Source organism: Oncorhynchus masou, chromosome 3, assembly GCF_036934945.1.
Source record: "Oncorhynchus masou masou isolate Uvic2021 chromosome 3, UVic_Omas_1.1, whole genome shotgun sequence".
NCBI lineage: Eukaryota > Metazoa > Chordata > Actinopteri > Salmoniformes > Salmonidae > Oncorhynchus > Oncorhynchus masou.
In genome coordinates this window covers 44,547,002-44,574,286 of record NC_088214.1, presented here as the reverse complement: position 1 = coordinate 44,574,286, position 27,285 = coordinate 44,547,002, and the positions used below count along the sequence as shown (strand labels likewise).

At 42.2% G+C, this 27,285-nt stretch overlaps 2 protein-coding genes across 6 annotated transcripts in view; both read right to left on the bottom strand.

Annotated features, from left to right (window-relative positions):
* LOC135517823 (nuclear receptor subfamily 2 group F member 6-like) overlaps positions 1 to 25,514 on the bottom strand; it is a 31,496-nt gene extending 5,982 nt beyond the window's left edge. The window contains exons 1-5 of one of the 5 annotated variants that reach the window (XM_064942456.1): positions 24,170 to 25,514; positions 23,144 to 23,891; positions 14,770 to 14,864; positions 7,845 to 8,423; positions 619 to 3,841 (exon numbers count right to left, since the gene is read on the bottom strand). In XM_064942456.1, the coding sequence (XP_064798528.1) occupies positions 3,567 to 3,841; positions 7,845 to 8,423; positions 14,770 to 14,864; positions 23,144 to 23,412 (1,218 nt within the window). In that variant the 5' untranslated portion in view covers positions 23,413 to 23,891; positions 24,170 to 25,514 and the 3' untranslated portion in view covers positions 619 to 3,566. Of the gene's footprint in view, positions 1 to 618; positions 3,842 to 7,844; positions 8,424 to 14,769; positions 14,865 to 23,143 lie in introns of those variants that run through there. The other 4 variants (XM_064942466.1, XM_064942475.1, XM_064942490.1 and 1 more) reach the window with 4 other exon arrangements.
* Positions 619 to 2,441, bottom strand: LOC135518478 (uncharacterized). Its single transcript, XM_064943653.1, has 3 exons — positions 2,427 to 2,441; positions 1,820 to 2,043; positions 619 to 1,504 (listed from the first exon to the last, which is right to left on the bottom strand). Exons 1-3 carry the CDS (start codon positions 2,439 to 2,441, stop codon positions 793 to 795), a joined length of 951 nt encoding a protein of 316 aa, XP_064799725.1. The 3' UTR covers positions 619 to 792.
* Positions 25,515 to 27,285: the final 1,771 nt, after the last annotated feature.

The following is a 27,285-nucleotide window of genomic DNA, read 5'->3' as shown; positions in this document are numbered from 1 at the left end:
CGAAAAAAATGTTTATATATTTTTTCAATTTTTTATTTTTGCTACCTCACATAATATAATTTAAAAGCATGAATTAAGGTGTCTGTAATGGAATCAATGTGGCAAAAACGAACGTAGACATTAATAAATGCATTTCTATAGCTTCCAAAATATTTTTTACAAGGTGGGGGAGTGCCAAGATGGAGGCACGGTGGCTTCAACACATCACCCCAAAACTCATCTAGTGTATATACAAATCACAAATTTCATCTCTTATTAGCTTGTGAGTACAAAACATATTGCCCACATCTAACTGACATTCTTATGGCGGTAACTGACACAACTAAGGAAAGAAACGATCCACACACTCACCTTGTCATTTTGGCTGCAGCAGTCACATCACCAAACAGTCGTGACAACAAACTCCCATATTGCCTAAGTGTTCTGCATTGAGCTAGTGGAATGCATTGCTTTGTGGTGGCAACACAATTGGCTCAGGGGTAGCCTCTTGTTCTGCACCAGTGTAGTGTCATTTTCACCGCTATGGAGAATCGTATCTTTTTGACACATCTTGAGGAATGGTAGAGGTATTTTCACATGAAATGTTCATGTTTTAAAAAAGAAACTGTGAACTCAACATTAAAAAAAATAACTTTACCTTCTAATCCCATTTCGTAGAGATGAAACACAGATCAATAACTAAATTGTGACATGCAGCAGGGCAACCTTTGGTTCCCTAAATCTACAGTATATACACTTCTTAACACTTAAAATGAGTTTTGATGTGATTTCTCTGCATTTTGAAAGTACCAACTACCAGCAGGTCATAGGTGAACCGTTTGGCCACAACCTTTCAGCATGGTGATATGTCACAGGGAAACCGTTTGGCCACAACCTTTCAGCATGGTGATATGTCACAGGGAAACCGTTTGGCCACAACCTTTCAGCATGGTGATATGTCACAGGGAAACCGTTTGGCCACAACCTTTCAGCATGGTGATATGTCACAGGGAAACCGTTTGGCCACAACCTTTCAGCATGGTGATATGTCACAGGGAAACCATTTGGCCACAACCTTTCAGCATGGTGATATGTCACAGGGAAACCGTTTGGCCACAACCTTTCAGCATGGTGATATGTCACAGGGAAACCGTTTGGCCACAACCTTTCAGCATGGTGATATGTCACAGGGAAACCGTTTGGCCACAACCTTTCAGCATGGTGATATGTCACAGGGAAACCGTTTGGCCACAACCTTTCAGCATGGTGATATGTCACAGGGAAACCGTTTGGCCACAAACTTTCAGCATGGTGATATGTCACAGGGAAACCGTTTGGCCACAACCTTTCAGCATGGTGATATGTCACAGGGAAACCGTTTGGCCACAACCTTTCAGCATGGTGATATGTCACAGGGAAACCGTTTGGCCACAACCTTTCAGCATGGTGATATGTCACAGGGAAACCATTTGGCCACAACCTTTCAGCATGGTGATATGTCACAGGGAAACCATTTGGCCACAACCTTTCAGCATGGTGATATGTCACAGGGAAAACATTTGGCCACAACCTTTCAGCATGGTGATATGTCACAGGGAAACCGTTTGGCCACAACCTTTCAGCATGGTGATATGTCACAGGGAAACCGTTTGGCCACAACCTTTCAGCATGGTGATATGTCACAGGGAAACCGTTTGGCCACAACCTTTCAGCATGGTGATATGTCACAGGGAAACCGTTTGGCCACAACCTTTCAGCATGGTGATATGTCACAGGGAAACCGTTTGGCCACAACCTTTCAGCATGGTGATATGTCACAGGGAAACCGTTTGGCTACAACCTTTCAGCATGGTGATATGTCACAGGGAAACCTTTTGGCCACAACCTTTCAGCATGGTGATATGTCACAGGGAAACCATTTGGCCACAACCTTTCAGCATGGTGATATGTCACAGGGAAACCATTTGGCCACAACCTTTCAGCATGGTGATATGTCACAGGGAAACCGTTTGGCCACAACCTTTCAGCATGGTGATATGTCACAGGGAACCATTTGGCCACAACCTTTCAGCATGGTGATATGTCACAGGGAAACCGTTTGGCCACAACCTTTCAGCATGGTGATATGTCACAGGGAAACCGTTTGGCCACAACCTTTCAGCATGGTGATATGTCACAGGGAAACCGTTTGGCCACAACCTTTCAGCATGGTGATATGTCACAGGGAAACCATTTGGCCACAACCTTTCAGCATGGTGATATGTCACAGGGAAACCGTTTGGCCACAACCTTTCAGCATGGTGATATGTCACAGGGAAACCGTTTGGCCACAACCTTTCAGCATGGTGATATGTCACAGGGAAAGCATTTGGCCACAACCTTTTAGATTAAATACTTTTTTTGTCACTTGAGAACAGCCTTGTTTCAACAATCAGCCTGTCACTCACATCAGCTGCATTCATCATCTTCAGGTGTAGTTTAAATATCAGTCCGTATAAAAAAAAACTGTGTTAATCTTAAAGAATATGTCCAGTTGAATGATCTACTCATACTGCAGTGTCCGAATTCATATTGAAAAGGCAGTTGTTGAAAAGAAGGCAGTCTGTGGTGAACAACTGTACAATGACAGAGAGGTTGCCTTTAGAAGAAGTCCGTCCATAGCATTCTGCTGTCTTGTGAGGTATCGATCAATATTTGTGTGACTGTGGAGTTTGAAAAGTTGCCCAGTACAACAAGTAAGAGCCCTATGAGTGGTACACGGAAACTCTCATTGAGTCCCTCTGTAAGTCTCTCCACTTTATCTGCCTGGCTGATTCAGTAGTTCAAATGTCATATCTATAACCTCTTTAAAGCTAGAATCCTTAATTGAAACAATAACAAAGCAGGCACCCCGCCTCTGTTTTGGTAAACAGCTGCGGAATGGGCTTGGAGATACTGTAGGTACATTTAACAATGTAGTTTAAACGATGGTTTGAGACTATAAGTTATTTATAAGTTATATTCTTCAATAATAAATGGGTATATATAATTCATTTATAAGTCCAAAAATGGATGGAGCAAGTAAGGATTCTAGCTTTAAGGACAATTACGTTTTGAGTGAAATTTCAGTGGACGATGAAGATTCGGGTGAAATGTCTTGTCCCAGTTCCATTTCCTCTACCACTTCTGTGTTTGCATATATAAAGCTTTTCTACCAGAATTCTCCAGAATTTCACCAAGAGTGATCTCCGTCTTGGTTTGATGTTGATGTTGAAAGTCTTTGCACCAAAGGCAATGAGATGTGGAAAATGAGACAAGATTCCAGTGACCTCTATTGGCAGGACATTAATGTGTGTATGTAAGTCACTATGGCATGCGGATGGCATAGCTGACTCAGGTTGCCATAATGGCGCACAGTAGTTGTGTTGGCACCAGTGTGCTGGCAATAGACCCAGCTGGCGCTAGGCTGGCATGGAGAGCTCAGTTCATGGAGGCAGTGCAACTTGTATGATGTCCAGCTGGTGCTAGCATTTGATCACACAGATGGATGAGTCAGAGGAACCTGTGGTCCTTGTCGTCACTGCCCAGACGGAGACTTAATTTCGGCGTTACTGTCCAGGGACGTAGGGCCAGCTGATAGAGCTTCCGGAGAGCTGCATGTCGCGGATGAGAGTCTCGATGGGCGTCTTGCCCACCAGACGCATGAAGAAGAGCTGGGAGATGAGGTTGGCGGGCACGGCGCGGAGGGCGGGCAGGCGGAGGAGCAGGCGGCCGAAGCGCTGGGGCTGACCTGGGTACTGCATCCGCTCGTACTCTGTCAGAGCCACCTGGGCCTTCTCCTGCAGAGACTCCACATGGGCTGGGTCTGTCAGGCCACATGCATCTGAGATGGAAGAAGGGAGGAAGAGATTGTTGAGGTGAGGACAAAGTGGGAGGGAGCAGTACTTTATTGAGACGGGACCCTAAATAAAGATGAAGGGTTGCTTTCGTTTTGCACCAACAAGAAAAAGATTCTAACCGACAACTAAAAAGGTTAGGTTGTACACCTATAATTTTTTTCTCTTTTGTTTTCCTGTTTATTACACATTGTATCATTTCTATCTTTTGTTTATGTGTTTTTGATTTTGGTCATTCAAGCATGATAATGCAAAATTGTTTAATTTTAAAATTTCTAATCAAATCAAAGTGTATTTGTCACACGCACCGAATACAACAGGTGTAGACCTTACAGTGAAATGTTTACTTACAGGCTCTAACCAATAGTGCAAAATATGGTATGGGGTGAACAATAGGTAAGTTAAGAAATAAAAACAACAGTAAAAAGAAAGTGAAAAACAGTAGCGAGGCTAGATACAGTAGCCAGGCTACATACAGACACTGGTTAGTCAGGCTGATTGAGGTAGTATGTACATGTAGATATGGTTAAATTGACTATGCATATATGATAAACAGAGAGTAGCAGCATTGTAAAAGAGGGGTTGGGGAGGGGGCACACAATGCAAATAGTCCAGGTAACCGTTTGATTACCTGTTCAGGAGTCGTATGGCTTGGCGGTAAAAAGTGTTGACAAGCCTTTTTGTCCTAGACTTGGCACTCCGGTACCGCTTGCCATGCGATAGTAGAGAGAACAGTCTATGACTGGGGTGGCTGGGGTCTTTGACCATTTTTAGGGCCTTCCTCTGACACCACCTGGTGTAGAGGTCCTGGATGGCAGGCAGCTTTGCCCCAGTGATGTACTGGGCTGTACGCACTACCCTCTGTAGTGCCTTGCGGTTGGAGGCAGAGCAATTGCTATACCAGGCAGTGATGCAACCAGTGCTCTGGATGTTGCAGCTATAGAACCTTTTGAGGATCTCAGGACCCATGCCATATATGTTTTGTTTCCTGAGGGGGAATAGCCTTTGTCGTGCCCTCTTCACGACTGTCTTGGTGTGTTTGGACCATTCTAGTTTGTTGGTGATGTGGACGTCAAGGAACTTGAAGCTCTCAACCTGCTATACTACAGCCCTGTCGATGAGAATGGGGGCATGCTCGGTCCTCCTTTCCTGTAGTCCACAATCATCTCCTTAGTCTTGGTTACGTTGAGGGATAGGTTGTTATTCTGGCACCGCCCGGCCAGGTCTCTGACCTCCTCCCTATAGGCTGTCTCGTCGTTGATCAGGCCTACCACTGTTGTGTTGTCTGCAAACTTAATGATGGTGTTGGAGTCGTGCCTGGCAATGCAGTCGTGGATGAACAGGGAGTACAGGAGAGAACTGAGCACACACCCCTGGGGGGCTCTAGTGTTGAGGATCAGCGTGGCAGATGTGTTGCTACCTATCCTCGCCATCTGGGTGCGGCCCGTCAGGATGTCTAGGATCCAGTTGCAGAGGGAGGTGTTTAGTCCCCGAATCCTTAGCTTAGTGATGAGCATTGAGGATACTATGGTGTTGAATGCTAAGCTGCAGTCTGAATAGCATTCTCACATAAGTGTTCCTTTGTCCAGGTGGGAAAGGGCAGTGTGGAGTGTGATTGAGATTGCATCATCTGTGGATCTGTTTGGGCGGTGTGCAAATTGGAGTGGATCTAGGGTTTCTGGGATAATGGTGTTGATGTGAGCCATGACCAGCCTTTCAAAGCACTACAGACGTCTGTAGTCATTTAGGCAGGTTACCTTAGTGTTCTTGGGCACAGGGACTATGGTGGTCTGCTTGAGACATATTGCTATTATAGACTCAATCAGGGACATGTTGAAAATGTCAGTAAAGACACCTGCCAGTTGGTCTGCACATGCCCAGAGCACATGTCCTGGTAATCCGTCTGGCCCCGCAGCCTTGTGAATGTTGACCTGTTTAAAGGTCTTACTCACGTCAGCTACGGAGAGCGTGATCACATTCTCAGGGTAAGTGTGCAGCGCAGTCCTTTTCAATTACAATTTCGACCACAACAGTTTTTTTTTCTCCTCTCGTCCATGAGCACACCCAAAAGTACACTTTCTTTTCTTTTTTTACGGGGCACCCGATTCAACTCATCAACTAATCATCAAACCCTCGATCAGGTGTTTTTGTTCGGGGGCTGAAATAAAATGTGTGCTGTCGTGTAGACTCCTCGAGGGCCGGAGTTGAAAAACACCACACTACCATACATCTACATAAGGCCTGTGATTGTACTCTGCAATTGTATTGTGGTGCCAGGAGAGGGTACCACACTCCTCAAGTCTACCAGTATAACCGTGTTCAGGATTTGTCCTAGTGATTTCAGTCAACAGGTGCTTGGTTACCATTAGATAACGTAGCGCAGTGCTCCCCAACACTGTTCCTGGAGAGAAAACCTCTCGTAGGTTTTTGCTCCAACCCCAGTTGTACCTAATCTGATTCAGTTTATCAACTAGCTAATTATTAGAATTGGGTGCGTTACATAAGGGGAAGAGCAAAATGTATTGGACTGTACTGTAGCTCTCAAGGAAGAGGGTTTGGAAAGCCCTGATATAGAGTGATATGCTTTCCCATTAGAAATACACTACATATACAAAAGTATGTGGACACCCTTTCAAATGATTGGATTCAGCTATTTCAGCCACACCCATTTCTGACAGGTGTATAAAATTGAGCACACAGCCATGTAATCTCCATAGACAAACAATGGCAGTAGAATGGCCTTCCTAAAGAGCTCAGTGTCTTTCAACGTGGTACCGGCATAGGGTGCCACCTTTCTAACAAGTCAGTTTGGCCCTGCTAGAATGGCCCCAATAAACTGTAAGGGCTGTTATTGTGAAGTGGGAATGTCTAGGAGCAACAATGGCTCAGCTGCGAAGTGGTAGGCCACACAAGCTCACAGAATGGGACCGTCGAGTGCTGAAGCGCGTAGTGCGTAAAAATCATCTGTCCTCGGTTGCAACACTCACTACCAAGTTCCAAATTGCCTGTGGAAACAACATCAGCACAATAACTGTTCGTCGGGAGCTTCATGAAATGGGTTTCCAAGGCTGAGCAGCCGCACACAAGCCTAACATCACCATGTGCTATGCTAAGCATCAGCTGGAGTGGTGTAAAGCTCGCCGCCATTGGACTCTGGAGCAGTGGAAACACGCTATCTGGAGTGATGAATCACGCTTCACCATCTGTCAGCCTGACGGACGCATCTGGGTTTGGCGGATGCCAGGGGAACTCTACCTCAATGCATAGTGCCAACTGTAAAGTTTGTTGGAGGAAAAGTGGTCTGGGGCTATTATTCATGTTTGGGCCAGGCCCCTTAGTTCTAGTGAAGGGAAATCGTAACGCTACAGCATTCAACGACATTCTAGACGATTTTGTGCTTCCAACTTTGTGGCAACAGTTTGGGGAAGGCCCTTTACTGTTTCAGCATGACAATGTCCTCAGGCACAAAAAGAGCCATACAGAAATAGTTTTTCAAGAACGGTGTGGAAGAACTTCACTGACCTGCACAAAGCCCTGTCCTCAACCCCATTGAACACCTTTGGGATGAATTGGAACGCCAACTGTGGGACAGGCATAATCGCCCGACATCAGTGCCTGACCTCACTAATGCTCTTGTGGCTGAATGGAAGCAAGTCCCCGTAGCAATGTTCCAACATTTAGTGGAAAGCCTTCTCAGAAGAGTGGAGGCTTTTCATAGCAGCAAAGGGGGGACCAACTCCATATTAATGCCCATGATTTTGGAATGAGATGTTCGACAAGCAGGTGTCCACATACTTTTGGCCATGTAGTGCATATGTTAAAGTCTCAGCATGTTAGTAAAAAGTCACAGTATGCAAGTCAATAGTTTGAATATGTACAGTCGTCAAAAGTCTCAAAATGTTTCAGGTCGACATATAGGTCAAAACAAATCTCAACAGACACAATCCGCATACAGTACAAGGTGGGAATAAAATAAAACCGACATCTCACCTGGCGAGAAGAGGACGATGGCCTTAAGACAGCTGTACTCGGCAGAGTCCACCTGGAGCCGGCTCAGCTTTTCCACCTGGTTCTGGAACACCCTCACCTGGTCCATGAAGGACACCACCCGCTCGGCCGACATGGGTGAGGAGTGGAAACCCGCAGCGGCCAGCAGTGGGGCCATGTGGAGGGGCAGGGCGGACTGGGCTGCATTCAGGATGAACAACTCGCTCCAGCTCAACCTGAGGAGAGCTACCTGCTCTGACACAGGCAGCTCTGGGAAGTAGGGGATGTTCCTGGCCCACTCAATGGTGCTGAAGAGCAGCCGAGCTGCCAGCTCGCAGATGTTGTCGATGCCCATGACGGCCCCGCCCGCGCCGGTGGCCTGGCCCTGTTGGTTGTACTGGTGGCCGTAGCGGCTGCTGGGGTAGGGCTCGGCACGCAGCAGCTGGGAGATGAGCTCCGACACGGGCTGCCCGCCGTTGTTGTTGTAGAAATCAGCCCCTCCTACGCCACTACCGCCACCTACTGGGGTGCCCGTGGGGCTGAGGCTGGAGTGTGAGGGGGGGATACGTCCGCGCTGAACTGCTGGGGTGGGGATGGGGGCACAAAGGGAGGTTGGGGGGAAGTTAAGAAGGGGCAGGGAAATGGGGAGGACGAAAGGGATTAGGATTTGGGTTGAAAAGTAGGGAGGGCAGGGGGGAGAAGTTGAAAGTGAGTCGGGCATGCTCTCTCACAGAAGGTGGTTTGGCAGATTAACAACAGACGGTCTTGACCAGATAAGGACCATCTAATTCCTGAGTGAAGCTGACACAAAGGGGCGCAGACAGATTCCTCAATAAAAGAGGGCAAAATGGAGGACTTGCATTCTTCGAGAATCCTCCAATTGAAGGTTATCCCGAAGAATAAAACAAAAGACAGAAGAATTATCCATTACAATTAAATTTCCTCCAATTAATTCTCTCCTGGAGTTCATTTTTTACTATGTAAAGATTTGTATTACCAAAAGTGGGATAAAATATGACATTATGGCCTTTGTTTTCAGATTGATTGCTCTCAGGAAGAAAAGGAAATTATTTTGCTTCTTTGTAAGGATGAAATAGAGCGTGGCTATATCAAATACTGCTATAATGCTCCCAACCATAGTTGATGTATTAAGCCATTGGGTGAGTCATTTAACCTTGAGAATTCCACTCTAATATGCTCCTATAGGAGGAGCATATGTGACTTGTTTCAGGAAACTAGGCGCACTACTTCACAGTAGCACCATTTGAGCGTAACCTTTTTTTTAATCAAAATGCGGGGGCAGAAATGCCTTCTGGAACATGTGAACTTTCATGTGCCTTAATAAAAAACTCGTACGCAATCTGTAAATACGAATAACATTTTTAAATTAAGATCCTCGTTGGTTTAGCCACGGAAAAAGTTGGTTTAGCCACGGAAAAAGCCAGAAACCTTCCCGCTAGCCATGATTGGCTGAGATAATGAGTTGGTAGGACATCCCGAGAGATGAGATCGGATTGATCTGCCATATAGCATGCTTCTGTCTATAACATGAGCTGCTCAGTGTGTGTAGGTAGTTCTGATTGGTCTCCCATATAGCATGCGTCTGTCTATAACATGAGCTGGTCAGTGTGTGTAGGTAGTTCTGATTGGTCTCCCATATAGCATGCTTCTATAACATGAGCTGGTCAGTGTGTGTAGGTAGTTCTGATTGATCTCCAATATAGCATGCTTCTGTCTATAACATGAGCTGCTCAGTGTGTGTAGGTAGTTCTGATTGGTCTCCCATATAGCATGCTTCTGTCTATAACATGAGCTGGTCAGTGTGTGTAGGTAGTTCTGATTAGTCTCCCATATAGCATGCTTCTGTCTATAACATGAGCTGCTCAGTGTGTGTAGGTAGTTCTGATTGGTCACCCATATAGCATGCTTCTGTCTATAACATGAGCTGGTCAGTGTGTGTAGGTAGTTCTGATTGGTCTGCCATATAGCATGCGTCTGTCTATAACATGAGCTGCTCAGTGTGTGTAGGTAGTTCTGATTGGTCTGCCATATAGCATGCTTCTGTCTATAACATGAGCTGCTCAGTGTGTGTAGGTAGTTCTGATTGGTCTGCCATATAGCATGCTTCTGTCTATAACATGAGCTGGTCAGTATGTGTAGGTAATCCTTTCTAACACTGATTTCTTTTAAAGATATCACATAGTAGAACTGCATCAGGGTTGCTCTCCACTTTCTGGAGGACCGAGTCTTGAAATCAGTGGAATTAGTGTATGATAGCTAAAGAGATGAAGTTCTGGGGTTTGATTACAAATATGCAGACAGAGTTGAAAAGAGAACACACAGAAGGCTGTGGAATAAAACACCTGTCTCCGGAATACATCTTCAAACTAAGGGCAACCATGACTGTGACAGAGTGGGAGAAGCGTCCATCCATGTATACAGGTAAGAAGGTCTAGCTAGCTACATTTTCAGATATTACACGTTTCTAATTTTGTCAGAAAGTTGTTTTCATTTCAAGTTAAAGTGTACTGTTAGCTAGCTAGCTAACGTTAACTGGCTAACTAGCTAACATTGTGTGTATGATCTCTGTAGTAATATTATTCGTATCTCAGAGCCATTTGCATTGCTAGTTATAGGCTACTGTTAGCTAGCTAACATTGAACCTGGTTGGTTAGCTACCTGCAGATTCATGCTGTGTAGTAATGTTATGAGTTGGGATTATGGTTAATTGTTTAGCTAGTTAGCTAGTTACATGTCTAAACAAATGATTTCATTATGCAAGTAACTATTTCAATAGAATGTTTATGTCACTGCAACAACTGTTGAGAGACGGAGCTGGTAAATTAACTCTGGCTATATACTCCGATTTCAGAGCACTCTTGTCTGAGTGTGCGAGAGCACAGAATAACTGATGAATTTATGAACGCTCAACACCTGTTGAATATGGCTGGTGTCAGTAAACGTTAGGAAAAAACGCGTTATTAAATTGTTGCCAGCAGCAGTACAGTTGCAGTCACCAATGCTCTGGATATCATAAAAACAGACTAACCAGCTCTACTAGAGTGAGTAAAATGGTCAGTGAGCTGTTCTCTAATTTGTGTCTGGAAGTAGCTAGCAAGCTAGCCAATTTTAGCCAGTTAGCTTGAGTGCTTGACTGCTGTTAGGTCAGAATGCCCCGAGAGCGAAGCGCCCTGAATTTACGAACAGACAATCTGACAACGCTCTGAGTTTACGAATGCCCAGAGCACACTGGCATTCCAGATTAAATTTACGAACACGCCCGTAGCATAAACCAGCCTTTAGTCTTGAAATTTTTGGTTGTTTAGTACATAGCCTCACGTGTGAATCCTTAGAGATTGGTGGGGTTAGGAGGGTGTGAACGATGCTAAATGGGTGTAGACAAAGAAGAGCTCTCCAGTAGGTATCAAAACATTCAAGGGCCATTTTCACAAAAGTGAGGTGACAAGTTGATCAACTTTCAAAGCATAATTACTTTCCCATTGTTCCTCAACTGTAGTGTATGTTAAACCATTCTCTAGCTAGAGTCTCTACTTTTATCCAATGTAAAAATAAAAAAACGCACAATTTCAAATGTTGCTACAAAAGACCAAATCGAGCCAGTCGGTCACAGATAACGGAAGGCAAAGTCATCTAGATTAGACTGAAGAGGAAGCATTTAGAGTTAAATTCCTCTACATTTTCTGCAACAGCTCAAGTAAATCATTGTGGGCTATATCACTCTGACCCTTTACCTTACACTACAATAATGCCTCATATCAACGACATAGGGATACTGTATTTTACTTAGGGCTTCATTAGGCTATAGTATAAAATGGCATATAACCATGGTAACGGTGGAACAATCAGTACTACCGGTACTACCAGACAGATAGAATGTTATACACAGTACCAGTCAAAACTTTGGACACACCTACTCATTCAAGGGTTTTTCTTTATTTGTACTATGTTCTACATTGTAGAATAATAGTGAAGATATCAAAACTATGAAATACCACTTAAGAAATCATGTAGTAACCAAAAAAAGTGTTAAACAAATCAAAATATATTTTATATTTGAGATAATTAAAAAGTAGCCACTCTTTGCCTTGACGACAGCTTTGCACACTCTTGGCATTCTCTCAACCAGCTTCATGAGGAATGCTTTTCCAACATTTTTGAAGGAGTTCCCACATATGCTGAGCACTTGTTGGCTGCTTTCCTTCACTCTGCGGTCAAACTCATCCCAAACCATCTCAATTGGGTTGAGGATGAGTGATTGTGGAGGCCAGGTCATCTGATGACACACTCCATCACGCTCCTTGGTCAAATAGCCCTTACACAGCCTGGAGGTATGTTTTGGGTCATTGTACTGTTGAAAAACAAATGATAGTCCCACTAAGCGCAAACCAGATGGGATGGTATATCACTGCAGAATCCTGTGGTAGCCATGCTGGTTAAGTGTGCCTTGAATTCTAAATAAATCACTGACAGTGTCACCAGCAAAGCACCCCTACACCATCACACCTCCTCTTCCATGCTTCACGGTGAGAACCACACATGCGAAGATCATCCGTTCACCTACTCTGGGTGTTATGCCTGCTCCGGTTCTTCCTCTCTGGCGCTCGAGGGCGCCAGGCTGCCCTGCATTACGCACTCCTGCCACCATCATTAACGCACACCTGCCTTCCCTCGTCACGCACATCAGCGATATTGGCCTCACTCAATCTCCTGTTTATTACCTCCCCTGTATTTGTCAGGTCCCCAGCTCTGTTCCCCACTGCTGCATTGTTTGTCGTCTATCTTTGTGTTTCCCAGTTCTGACGCTGTTCCTGTCCTGTTGCATGTCCGTTCCTAATTAAATGTCAACTTCCCGTACCTGCTTCTATTCTCCAGCGTCATTCCTTACACTGGGTCTCACAAAGACAAGGCAGTTGGAACCAAAAATATCAAATTTGGACTCATCAGACCAAAAGGACAGATTTCTACCGGTTTAATGTCCATTGCTCGTGTTTCTTGGCCCAAGCAAGTATCTTCTTATTATTGGTGTCCTTTAGTAGAGGTTTCTTTGCAGCAATTCGACCATGAAGGCCTGATTCACACAGTGTCCTCTGAACAGTTGATGTAGAGATGTGTCTGTTACTTGAACTCTGTGAAGCATTTATTTGAGCTGCAATCTGAGGTGAAGTTAACTCTAATGAACTTGTCCTCTGCATCAGAGGTAACTCTGGGTCTTCCTCTCCTGTGGCGGTCCTCATGAGAGCCAGTTTCATCATTGCTCTTCATGGTTATTGTGAATCCACTTGAAGAAAGTTCTTGAAATGTTCCTCTGTCATTTCTCTTTGCTTATTTGAGCTGTTCTTGACATAATATGGACTTGGTCTTTTACCAAATAGGGCTATCTTCTGTATACCACCTATACCTTGTCACAACACAACTGATTGGCTCAAACACATTAAGAAGGAAAGAAATTCCACAAATTAACTTTTAACAAGGCACACCTGTTAATCGAAATGCATTCCAGGTGACTACCTCATGAAGATCGTTGAGAGAATGCCAAGAGTGTGCAAAGCTGTCGTCAAGGCAAAGGGTGGCTACTTTGAAGAATCTCAACTCTCAAATATATTTTCATTTGTTTAACAGTTTTGGATACTACATGTTTCCATATGGGTTATTTCATACAGTAGTTTTGATGTCTTCACTATTATTCTACAATGTAGAAAATAGTAAAAAAAAAAAAAAGAAAAAGAAAGACAGACAGAAAAACCCTTGAATGAATAGGTGTGTCCAAACTTTTGACTGGTACTGTATATTCAAATCACTGTGGGGCTATAGTTACAGTTGAGATACAGACAGTGAGGTGCGTGAATGACTGGTGCTCAGGGGCGCAGGTGGCTTGCTCCTGTATCCCTCTCATTCACTCACGCAGGCACTATATTTGATGACAAAGTGCATGGCATCAAGACTGTATCCATGGTAAGCTTAGCTATGATAGGGCCAGGGTAGTTATTTGTGACATGGACTATGGCCCACATGAAAAAATACTATAGTATACTATGGTATAAATACTATAGTATTCACTGTATTGTTTTTGCGGACTAAAGTCTGCGGATACTGTAGTACTTACAGTTAACTATAGTATAAATACTGTAGTAAAATAAAACTGTAGTATATACTATAGTAATTCAGGTAGTGTTTTTGCAGATTATGGTATACTGTAGAATTTACTGTTGTGTTTTTATGGAAATTACTGCACAATTTAATATAGTGCGTTCATTTTATTATCTTTGACACAGCAGTGAAGACTTTCTCCTTGAGAAACCTAATGGCAAAATACTAAAAGAGCAAATTTTCCATAACCTGCAGGTAAGTCTGCACTCCCGCTCTTTTCTACAACCTGTAGGGAACACAATATATGATCTATACTTGGCATGTACAGTATGTTCTTCACTTATGGGTGGCACAAAGTGTGACATGGGGGAGGGGAATAGGTAGGGTATATGCAAAATAATTATTGTAGTATTTACCTAAGTTTAAAAAAATATTGTTTCTGCAGTCATTTCTGTAGTACAGTGTTTTTTGGGGAGGATAATACTGTAGTATTTACTATAGTATTCTACAGTATACAACACATTCCTTAGTAAGTACTACACGTATTAGAGGGATACTGCAGTGTGTAGTATAGTATTCTACTGTATACTACAGGTTACTATATAATGATATAGTAAGTACTGTAGTATTCTATAATAAACTGTAGTATTTTTTCATGTGGGGGCCATGTAAAAGTAGTTTTTTGGGGCAGAAATCTATGGATACAGTCCCTTCTTGATGGGAGTTCATGTCTCATAAGTCAACATAAACATATTCTGCATGACTGTACACAGAAATATGGGTATGCAGGTGTTCTATTGTATGTGGACAGGAAAAGTACCTTCTTTGCGCATTCCTACACGAAAGCACTTCTCCAGGCGACAGTACTGGCACTGGTTACGATGATGTTGGTCGATCTGGCACTCTCGATTTGACCTGAAATATAGATCAAAACATGTCATCACTGCTATGCCATACACAAATGATAAGGACATTTAGCTTAGCTGACCCTTAGAATAGCTACATAACCCTTGGTAGAAATCTATAGTAGCATATACAGTATGTGTAATATCACTTTAATGGAGGAAGGTCACTTCAACGTGATGTAAAACATTTCCAGGCAGTTGTGAGTTGCAATCTAAATGATTGCATAACATTACTAGAGGGTATAGGTAAAACGCTGAAGCATAAAACACGATGTGATACAAAATAAGCTTCTATTTAAATATATTATAGATATAAGCTGGTTTACAGAACCCGGTTATATAACTGCACAGCAAATTCTCCACTTTAAATCAACACTGACAGTGTTAAACTTAACACGGGGCCAATATCAACAGGGGTCCACACTTTTCAGTGTTAAGTTAACACTGAAAAGTGTGCTGATTACACTACAATGGTGCCGGAGAAGAAGGCAGACGTTTTACGTGTCCCCAACCGATAGTTTTTTTGTTTGTTTATTTGCGTTTTTGTAACTTATTTTTTTACTTATTTCATACACAATGTTGCCGCTTACATGTATGCGCTAAATGTGTATAATTTAAGGATCAATTCCATCTCTTATAACCGAAAATAACTTCTGGACATCAGGACTGCAATTACTCACCAAAGACTGGCAGAATCCTTTTTTTCCTTTAACGAGTTTGACGAGCCCGACGCGAATGATATACTGCTTTCTCGGGAACAGGCCCAGATCCCCGTGATTTGCGTGAAGAGGAGGCAGAGAAAAACGGGCCAGACGGCAGGCTGCCTTCTGAGAATGTGTAGGCGATCTAATAAAACCCCACTTCCTTTCAATCTGCTATTAAATGTGCAATCTTTGGAGAATAAAATCGATGACCTACACGCAAGATTAAAGTACCAATGGGACATTCAAAACTGTAATATCTTATGCTTCACGGAGTCGTGGCTGAACGAAGACACTATCAACATACAGCTGGCTGGTTTTACGCTGCACCGGCAGGATAGAACAGCGGAGTCTGGTAAGACAAGGAGCGGCGGACTATGTATTTTTGTAAATAACAGCTGATGCACGACATCTAAGGAAGTCTCGAGCTATTGCTCGCCTGAGGTAGAGTATCTCACGATAAGCTGTAGACCACACTATCTACCTAGAGAGTTTTCATCTGTATTTGTTGTAGCTGTTTACATACCACCAAAGTCAGAGGCTGGCACTAAAACAGCATTGAAAGAGCTGTATTCTGCCATAAACAAACAAGAAAACACTCACCCAGAGGCGACGCTCCTAGTAGCCGGGGTCTTTAATGCAGGGAAACTTAAATCTGTCTTACCAAATTTATATCAGCATGTTAAATGTGCAACCAGAGGGAAAAAAAACTCTGGACCACCTTTACTCCTCACAGAGAGACGCATACAAAGCTCTCCCTCACCCTCTATTTGGCAAATCTGACCATAATTCTATCCTCCTGATTCCTGCTTACAAGAAAAAATGTCCCTGTCCGAGTCTGTATACCAACATATTTTAAGTAGACCACCATAGTGACTGTGCCCAAAAACACTAAGGTAACCTGCCTAAATAACTACCGACCCATAGCACTCACGTCCGTAGCCATGAAGTGCTTTGAAAGGCTGGTCATGGCTCACATCAACACCATTATCCCAGAAACCCTAGACCCACTCCTATTTGCATACAGCCCCACAGATTCCAGATGACGCAATCTCTATTGCACTCCACACTGCCCTTTCTCACCTGGACAAAGGAACACCTATGTGAGAATGCTATTCATTGACTACAGCTCAGCATTCAACACCATAGTGCCCTCAAAGCTCATCAATAAGCTAAGGATCTTGGGACTAAACACCTTCTTCTTCAACTGGATCCTGGACTTCCTAACAGGCCACACTCAGATAGTAAGGGTAGGTAACAACACATCCGCCACGCTGATTCTTAACACTGGAGCCCCCTCACAGGGCTGTGTGCTCATGCCCCTCCTGTACTCCCGGTTCACTCATGACTGCAAGGCCAGGTACGACTCCAACACCATCATTAAGTCTGCCAATGACACAACAGTGGTAGGCCTGATCACCGACAACAACGAGACAGCCTATAGGGAGGTTTGTTTGTTTTTTGGGGGCCAACTACACTAGCTAGCAGTCTTCTGCCAGTTTTGATTTTTGAAAATGTCTGAATTTTATAAAACGCATAGAAAAATTCAGAATAAAAACATGCTAGCAAGCAAGCAAGCAAGCTAGCTAGCTAGTTACCAATACATAATATACTTTCCATGCAATCTCTTGAGTTTGGGATTAGCTAGCTAGGTTGATAGTTTTTTAACCTTGACTAGCTAGCTACCTACCTAAAGCTGGCAAATATGCTATGGTCACTACTCAATAGCTAACCAGCAAGATAAGGCCATCAATAATGCCAGCGTTTAAGAAATATATTACCTTCAACAGTGTTATCTTGTGAACAAGCCATCAATGTTTTGTGATTATTGGTGTCGTAAAAACACCAACAGCAATTAGGGTTAGCAATTATCATGTTTGACATTTCAGTGGAAATACAACTATCAGCTTTTTGATAAGCGGTTTAGCAAAAAAATATGTCCCTTATTATCGGCATACTGTAATGGGGTGAGTGCTGGTGGCAGGGAAGTCAGTCGCAGAAGAATGAACTTGGTATAAACTGAGCTGTTAAAGTATTTAAGTATTCAAAACCCCCAAAAACCAAAATGTACAAAATAAAATAAGAGGGTGCAAAACCCGTTGCACACCAGAACATAACTAGCACACATACATACAACAAACAATCACTGACAAAGACGTGAGGGAAACAGAGGGTTAAATACACAACATGTAATTGATGGGATTGAAACCAGGTGTGATGGAAGACAAGACAAAACCAATGGAAAATGAAAAATGGATCAGTGATGGCTAGAAGGTCGGTGACGTCAAGCGCCGAACACCGCCCGAACAAGGAGAGGTACCAACTTCGGCGGAAGTCGTGACACATACGGTTCCCCGTTATTGGCCACCTTACAATTTTGTTAAATTACAAGATATAGCCGTTTAATTTTGTTCAAAAAAGAGACACCAACCTCGTATCTGAAGTGTTTACTAGAGAGTTGACTAGTTGGCTAGCTTACCGGTAAAATTAATATATACTGTTAGCTATATTTCAGAGGTAAAATATGTATATTAAATGATGTGTGGTCTGTCATGAGGTCTAATTTTACAATATACAGTTGTCCCACAAAATGTGTATACTATGAAAACTCTCAAAACCTAACTTAACTTACATAAACTGCAATGAAAATTGGTGGTCAGCTAGCTAGAAGAGTGTCTTTAGTCTCAAATTGTACCGTCCATTTAAATGTTTAGCTCGCGGTGATTTAATCGTCTAACCGCTAGAGTGTTTCTGAAGTTAGGGAGAACCGCTAGAGTGTTTGCGAAGTTGGGGGGAAATTAGTTAACTAGCTATACAACTAAAGTATAGAAATCATGATGATGATAACTAGCGGTAATGTTTAGTGTCTATGCTAAATTGTCATACATTCTTCTTCTTTACCACAGATTCCCACAAGGTCTCAGACTCCAGGATGCTTAGAAGGAGCAAAGAAATTAATACAGTCAGACAGAGTTGTCGATTTCCATTGTCCCTTGTAAATGCTATAAAGGTCAGAAAAAGACACTCCCATTTTGCTAAATTAGCTAGCTATCTAGGCCTCTCACCATACTAAAGAATACAGATTGATTCACGACTTAAATAGTTATGTTTATGTTATTGAGTAGGCCTGTATATATATATTCTTTATATATTTATAAATATATATATATATATATATATATATATATATATATATATATATATATATTTATAAATATATATATATACATACAATGGCTTGCATAATTATTCGCCCTCCTTGGCATTTTTCCTATTTTGTGGCCTTACATCACTTGTATCATTTGATTTACACAACATGCCTACCACTTTGAAGATGGAAATTATTTTTTCTTGTGAAACAAACAACAAATAAGACAAAAAAAATAGAAAACTTGATCGTGCATAACTTTTCACCCCCCCCCCCCCAAAGTCAATACTTTGTAGAGCCACCAGTTGCAGCGATTACAGCTGCAAGTCTCTTGGGGTATGTCTCTATAAGCTTGTCACATCTAGCCACTGGGACCTTTGCCCATTTGTCAAGGCAAAACTGCTTCAGCTCCTTCAAGTTGGATAAGTTCCGCTGGTCTACAGCAATCTTTAAGTCATACCACATATTTTCAATTGGATTGAAGTCTGGCCTTTGACTAGGCCATTCCAATACATTTAAAAGTTTCCCCTTAAACCACTTGAGTGTTGCTTTAGCAGTATGCTTAGGGTCATTGTCCTGCTGGAAGGTGAACGTTCATCCCAGTCTCAACTCTCTTGAAGATTGAAACAGGTTTCCCTCAAGAATGTCCCTCTATTTAGCACCATCCATCATTCCTTCAATTCTGACCAGTTTCCCAGTCCCTAACGATGAAAAACATGAAGCATGGTGGTGATGCTGCCACCACCATGCTTCACTGTGGATATGGGGTTCTCTGGGTAATGAGAGATGTTGGGTTTGCACCAGATATAGCATTTTCCTTGATGGCCAAAAAGCTCAATTTTTGTCTCATCTGACCAGAGTACCTTCTTCCATATGTTTGGGGAGTCTCCCATATGCCTTTTGGCGAAAACCAAACGTGTTTGCTTATTTTTTTCTTTTAGCATTTTTTTCTGGCAACTCTTCTGTAAAGCCCAGCTATGTGGAGTGTACGGCTTAAAGTGGTCCTATGGACAGATACTGCAATCTCCACTGTGGAGCTTTGCAGCTCCTTCAGGGTTATCTTTGGTCTCTTTGTTGCATCTCTGATTAATGCCCTCCTTGCCTGGTCCATGAGTTTCGGAGGGCAGCCCTCGCTTGGCAGGTTTGTTGTGGTGCCATATTCTTTCCATTATTTAATAATGGATTTAATGGTGCTCCGATGGATGTTCAAAGTTTTGGCTATTTTTTATAACCCAACCCTGATCTGTACTTCTCCACAACTTTGTCCCTGACCTGTTTGGAGAGATCCTTGGTCTTCATGGTGCTGCTTGCTTGGTGCTGCCTCTTGCTTAGTGGTGTTCCATACTCTGGGGCCTTTCAGAACAGGTGTATATATACTGAGATCATGTGACAGATCATGTGACACTTAAAGTGCACGCAGGTGGACTTTATTTAACTAATTATGTGACTTCTGAAGGTAATTGGTTGCACCAGATCTTATTTAGGGGCTTCTTAGCAAAGGGGTTGAATCAATATGCACGCACCACTTTCCATTTTTTAAACAACGTATTTTTTTCATTTCACGTCACCAATTTGGACTATTTTGTGTATGTCCATTACATGAAATCCAAATAAAAATCTATTTAAATTACAGGTTGTAATGCAACAAAATAGGAAAAACGCAGAGGGGGTGAATACTTTTGCAAGGCACTGTGTATATGTATATATATTTGTTTAATCTAAGTAATACAATTATTAATATAACAATAAAATCCTTGTTAATTTGAAAGACATGTAAGGTAAGGTCTTTCTACATGTTGCAATAAAGTTGACTAAATTAGGAGCTCTTTTTTGTTTGTACGTATTTCCACTTGGTAATGAGTAATAAGTACTTATATAGAAATTGCTCACATGTAGCTATAAAGTTACAGCTCCCTTTAAATAGCTAAATCCTGTGTAAGAACTATCGACAACCTTGTACTTATTCAGATATTACAGATATGCACTAGTGTGTTTATTTTCTCATTTGGATGGCGCTTTCAGAAGCCGATGATTAGATTGCCAGAATGGGTAGCGTACTATGTAGGTACACAATAATTACAAGAATGGGTAGTGTACTATGTACGTACACAATAATTACAAGAATGGGTAGTGTACTATGTAGGTACACAATAATTACAAGAATGGGTCGCGTACTATGTAGGTCCACAATAATTACAAGAATGGGTAGTGTACTATGTAGGTCCACAATAATTACAAGAATGGGTAGCGTACTATGTAGGTACACAATAATTACAAGAATGGGTAGTGTACTACGTAGGTACACAATAATTACAAGCGAGTACACTTCCAGATACACTTCATTTTAACTAGCTAAATCCTGTGTAACACCCAGTAATTACATTGTACTCATGCAGATATTACAATTACTCTGTGACAACATTGAGTGTAGATTTTGAAGACTGCGCATTTATGGGTAGGTAATCAGAGCCTTTTGAGCTTCCAACCTTTGTAATCTCGGACACCCAGTGCATCTATCCACAAAAGATTACATCCTTGTGACAGTTATTACGGATATTATATGCAGCTGAGAAGAAACTAAACATTAAATTGGTGAATTTAGTTGAATCTTGCCCATTTCTAACAAGCATGGTAACATGCATTTGTTGTTACGCCTCTGTAATTACAAACCACAATTACAACCAGTTACATGTTGTTATTACAGTGTAACTATGAGTTATTACAATTAACTACAATACTTGTTACAGTATAATTACACATGTAATGACACTGTAATAAGGACCCCTTAAAATGAAGTGTTACCCAAAAAAAAATCTACCTGCAGTAGAGCATGCTGGGAAATCTGATAATGAGGGGTGTGGTTTTGAAAGGAATGTTTTACACTCCACATAGTAAAACTGACACAATCACACTCAATAATGGTTATTAACACCAACACTGGGGTTATTTTACACCACTGAGTGTTATTTTCACAGAGTTAATTTACCTTCTGAATCAACACTAGAAATGTTACACTGAAAAATCAACACTAGGTAACACTGGCCAATTTACTGTGTATATACTGTATGACCCAATCCCTCTCTTTCCTTAGATGATCCATGGCATTAAATATTGCATCTTGCTCATGGATCTTTCATATGGGCAGAGTGGCTGATGTAAGAATGACAAAACCTCAGTGAGGAAGAAATTCAATCAACTGACTTCAAGGCCAGTTTTGTAGAAGCAAACATATGAATTTGTATGATATCTTCTGGGAGATGGGGAAAACAATGTAAATCAATAAATAGCATACTGCAAAACAGCACAGTACATTACAAAATATCACAATATAGAGCTGAACAATACAATTAAATGCAATAGAGGTGTATATTCAACCCTCAATTTTTGCATATTGTTGTCTAGTATATGGACAATCAAAACATCTGCCAATAAACAATGGTGTGTAATACATTGTTTAATTCAGCTATTCTCTTCAGAGACCTTTCATGTCACGAAAGGCTCTCACTTAAAGGAAAATACCACTCAAAAACTGTCTTTTGGTATTTGATTCATTAGTCCACTGTTGATACAGTCCTAAAATGTTTTGCAGGTCGGCACTCAAGTTTTCAAGACATAGAACTTTCAAAACGCATCGGAATGTGACACTTTCTGTATTTTGAAAGTTCTATGTCTTGACAACTTTGCTGACATACCAAACATTTTGGGACTGTATCAACAGTGGACTAATGAAACAAATTCCCCAAATATCCCTTTAAGTGAGGGATGACTCAAATGCATTATGCGCACTGCTGTGGGAAATTGTAACAGCTCTGCACAGTCAACAATGTATTAATGCATGACTCATTCTAGCTATTTGCATCCATTTGCTTTGTACAAATGGGATATCAAGGATAAGGACAAACTAAGAGATAAAAAATAAAGGCTCAGTGACAAAGCTATTACCCAGGTGTATGCTACAGTTTGGTGGAGAAAGAGGTGAATTCTCCTCTTACAATGTAAATCGCTTTGAGCACTTTAAAGATGCACTATGCAGAAATCGCTCCAACCACTTCCTGCTTGCTAAAATTTGAATAGTTCGCCTAATTTCAGTTTATGTGACAAAACAAACAAGTATAGTCTAGAGAATTATTGTACTATTTAAAACGTTGTTAAATATATTTTCCATAACCAAAAATATTGTATTTTCAGCTGTTTTAAGCTGGTGTACAAAACAGAAAGTAAAACACTCAAAAAGGAAACTTAAGAACAGGAAGCATAGAAATAGGGCACATAGAATAGATCTACCGCTTCTTAGACTTGCTTTCAATGAGAATGACATATCTATAACTCAAATTTCTAGGGTTGGGTCTCCCAAAAAGGTACACATGCAGCTCTGTTATAATTCTACATCCACTTTGAGAATCCATAATTAAATCACCACAATTATTAATTGAGTCTCACCTGCAGGTATAGTTGAGGTTGCGGCGGATGCTCCTCTTGAAGAAGCTCTTGCAGCCCTCGCAGGTGAACACCCCGTAGTGCTTCCCGCTGGACTTGTCCCCACACACCACACAGTCCACCACACACGCCTTGTCCTCGTCCCCAGCCTCCATGTCACTGCCCCCTGCCTGGGGCGAACCGTCCTCCTCCTCTCCCCTCAGATAGCCCTTCTCCCCCAGCCCGTTGGTGCCCCCGTTGGGATCTCCCCAGCCCCCACTCACCATGGCCATTGTTTGATTAGCAGACCACAGAAGGAATGGGAGACAGCCAAAGCTTTCGGTAGCTGCCGTCTAAACTTTCTGACTCTTTTGTGCTCCGCTGTTCAGAGTTTAATATTTGAAGGTTCTCTGTCTTCTCATGTAATCATATGTTTGGCTTTTTGGTCCTTAAAGTGTGTTGGAAACTAAAATAGTCTGCCTGAAAAATACCCACACCCTCTTTTAATTTATAGAACAGTAGTGTAGAATGTTTGTCCTCCCCCAAAAAACAATAGAGCTGTTTTGTCTCCTCCCCTTACACTATGATCCGGAAATAGTTAAGCCTTTCACTTTAGAAACTTTTGTTTTGCCTGTGGCTTCCAATGGCCCCTGTTTTTCTTTCTCCTTTTTCAGTTATTCACTCTTTTTGTGTTTTTTTTCCTTTGGCCCATGTCCTCCGACGGCTGTCTTATAGAAGTCGAATTGTTACCGCCTCAGCCACGAAACAGAACCTTTCACAGGAAACAATGAATCAAACACAAACTTTCAACAACGGACCAAAACACACCCCATTCACTAGCTCTCCAAAACCCTTGTTATCCGTAGGGTTTTTACTGGTTAGCTTCGCCCACCGTTGGCTGCGTGTGAACTGCAATTCAGACACTGTGTTTTACCGTTTAGAAACGTCAATAATCATCACTTGCGAAGCGGTTTTCGAAACATATGATATGCCCCTTATCTTTCATATCAGCAAGAAAGAATCTTTCAAATAACAAAAGATATACTTAACAGTAGCAGTTTCTCACACATCCATATGCTGTGCGCGCCTCCAGTTGACAAAATATACTTCCTCCCCAGTTAATGCTTACACACAGGTGTTCTGAGCACGCCAGTCCTTATGTTTCCAGAACCTTACCGCAAAGTGATGCGTTTTAACGTTCAGAACGAGTGCTGAAGCTCTTTAAAAAAAAACTCCCAGGGAACAGAAGATACTATCTTCAATAGTCGCTGAAGGTAGTTGGCGTCTATGAACGAGTTACGCATTCACTAGGGAAATTCTCTCTCACTCCCTTCTCTCTTTGGCAAGAATAATGGCTGAAAAAGAACCTTGCTAGTCCTTAGCACATGCCTGGAGACGAAGCAGTGGCCACCCCTCATAAAACAGTCATGCCGTTTGCCTTTCTGATAGTGTTCATGTAGAGACCTAGTCCTGCTGCCTTTCTGGAATATATTACTTATATCCTGGCATCAGAGAGAAATAATACAAATGCCTTGTATGCTTACCTTGGGAAGTGCACTCATATAAAATGTCAATGTCTTGTTTTTGCTAGATCACTCTTAAAGCCACGGCGGGAGTGATGGTACAGACAGAGCGAGAGTGAGGGTACAGACAGAGCGAGAGTGAGGGTACAGACAGAGCGAGAGTGAGGGTACAGACAGAGCGAGAGTGAGGGTACAGATAGAGCGAGGCAAGAGACGGGTTTACCAGCCATCCTCAGAGCACCAACAACGTTCTGGTTGACAAAGAGCTCTTCCAGGTCACCATTAGCAAAACAACTTGATGTTTCACAGCTCACTGTGTGGCAATATCATCAAGGCACACAGAAAACCACTATCACGTCTTAGCTGTGGTTACTTCTACCCCCTCTGTTTAACTAAATCAACCAGTCTCTCTGGCTCTCTTCAAAATTATCTTTAGCTCAAGGAAGTGCCCTCTCTTCCTTGTTTGTTGTTGCAGAGGGCTAGGCTGCAGCAATATCATCGGTCGTTGTGGCTTGACCAGTCTCTGATTCAGACCCTCCAAAATTAGAGAGCACAGATGAGGTAGAAATCCAAAAAGCCTCCTTTCCACCCCTCAGAAGTCAGTGAAGCTACTCTAAGCACTCACTCCAGTCTTTTGTCAGTTCTTTCCCACCGAGCACTAATGACTTGTGGCCTAGCCCTGTGCTCAGTCCGTGTGGGTGCTTCCCGTGGCTGAGGCAAGGGGGAAGGGACAGGGCTTTCTCTCCTCCCTTTGGCTGCAGAGTCCACAAATTTAATTAAGATTAAAAAAAAGAAGGCTAGGCTCTAGACAGTGTTGCAAGCCGCCACACTGACCATCCTCTCTCTCTCTGTGTCTCTCCTGCTCCCTCAGTTTTCTTCAGCCTGTGTGTGTGGTGTGTGAGAGAGAGAGAGAGAGAGAGAGAGAGAGAGAGAGAGAGAGAGAGAGAGAGAGAGAGAGAGAGAGAACAAGGGGGAGCAAAAGAGAGAGGGAGGGAGAGGGGGTCATGTGTGTGCTCAGGGATTTGACACTGCTATTCAAGCCCTACGGTTGCCATGGCACCGGCTACCTTATATGGACATTGGAGTCAAAGAGCAGAGAGTGTGTTGTGGGGCTGACACACACACACAGAAAAATAACGTGGAGGTTCGCTCTTCTTGGAGAGAGGCATGACCCCAAGGCCTGACTCTAAGCACACGGCAAGAGTTACCCTCCGACAAATAAACAAGACCACTCTTATCATGGCTCTGTATAAGCTCCCAACACATTGTATGGGCTTTTTATGGCAAAATGTTAAGCTACTTGTTTGTTTACTCTGTTCCCACAGGCAGGTTATGCAATAGGCTATGTTACATTTTTACATTTCATAACTGAAACAAAACACAGATTCCTCTACAAACATTGACTTCAGTAATATGAAGTAGTCCTACAAATGTTTTCTAAGTGTAATGCATTAACCCTGCAAATGATATTGCCTGCACTTTGATCTTAGCCCCTAGCACATGAATAGACAGCTTAAGACCCATCTCATTGTGCAACAACAACAGCAAAAAACGGCACATTGGTCATCGCCGTTTCACAAAGGTTCTCTGTTCCATAGCTCCCTTGCTTTGTGAAGCGCATGGTGATTTGTGTCTGAGGTTAGCCCCAAAGGTCACGCTGACTTTCACACCCCTGCCTGACGAAACCCAGGGTCATCCTAGATAAAGAAACAAGGGCAGGAGAGAAGAAAAACTATCCTGGCTAAGAGTGCAGAAAAACACGTCATGAATCTGATCAGGCATATTACTATGATGTTATTTGAGAAATTGATATTTTACCGCTATAGAAAGACATTCTTAAGGACCTAAGTGTCACCAACATCACTTTTTTCCTTGTTCAGATCCAGATAATGTGTATCATAATAAGGACAGTGTATCATAATAAGGACAGTGTATCATAATAAGGACAGTGTATCATAATAAGGACAGTGTATCCTAATAAGGACAGTGTATCATAATAAGGACAGTGTATCATAATAAGGACAGTGTATCATAATAAGGACAGTGTATCCTAATAAGGACAGTGTATCATAATAAGGACAGTGTAGCATAATAAGGACAGTGTAGCATAATAAGGACAGTGTATCATAATAAGGACAGTGTATCATAATAAGGACAGTGTATCATAATAAGGACAGTGTATCATAATAAGGACAGTGTAGCATAATAAGGACAGTGTAGCATAATAAGGACAGTGTAGAATAATAAGGACAGTCAGTGTAGCATAATAAGGACAGTGTAGCATAATAAGGACAGTGTATCATAATAAGGACAGTGTAGCATAATAAGGGCAGTGTAGCATAATAAGGACAGTGTATCATAATAAGGACAGTGTAGCATAATAAGGACAGTGTATCATAATAAGGACAGCGTAGCATAATAAGGACAGTGTATCATAATAAGGACAGTGTAGCATAATAAGGACAGTGTAGAATAATAAGGACAGTGTAGCATAATAAGGACAGTGTAGCATAATAAGGACAGTGTATCATAATAAGGACAGTGTATCATAATAAGGGCAGTGTAGCATAATAAGGACAGTCAGTGTATCATAATAAGGACAGTGTATCATAATAAGGACAGTGTATCATAATAAGGACAGTG

Coding starts and splice junctions, on each gene's coding strand:
- LOC135518478 (XM_064943653.1), bottom strand. Junction 1,505..1,819: donor ACATATCACCATGCTGAAAG/GTTGTAGCCAAA, acceptor CCATGCTGAAAG/GTTGTGGCCAAATGGTTTCC.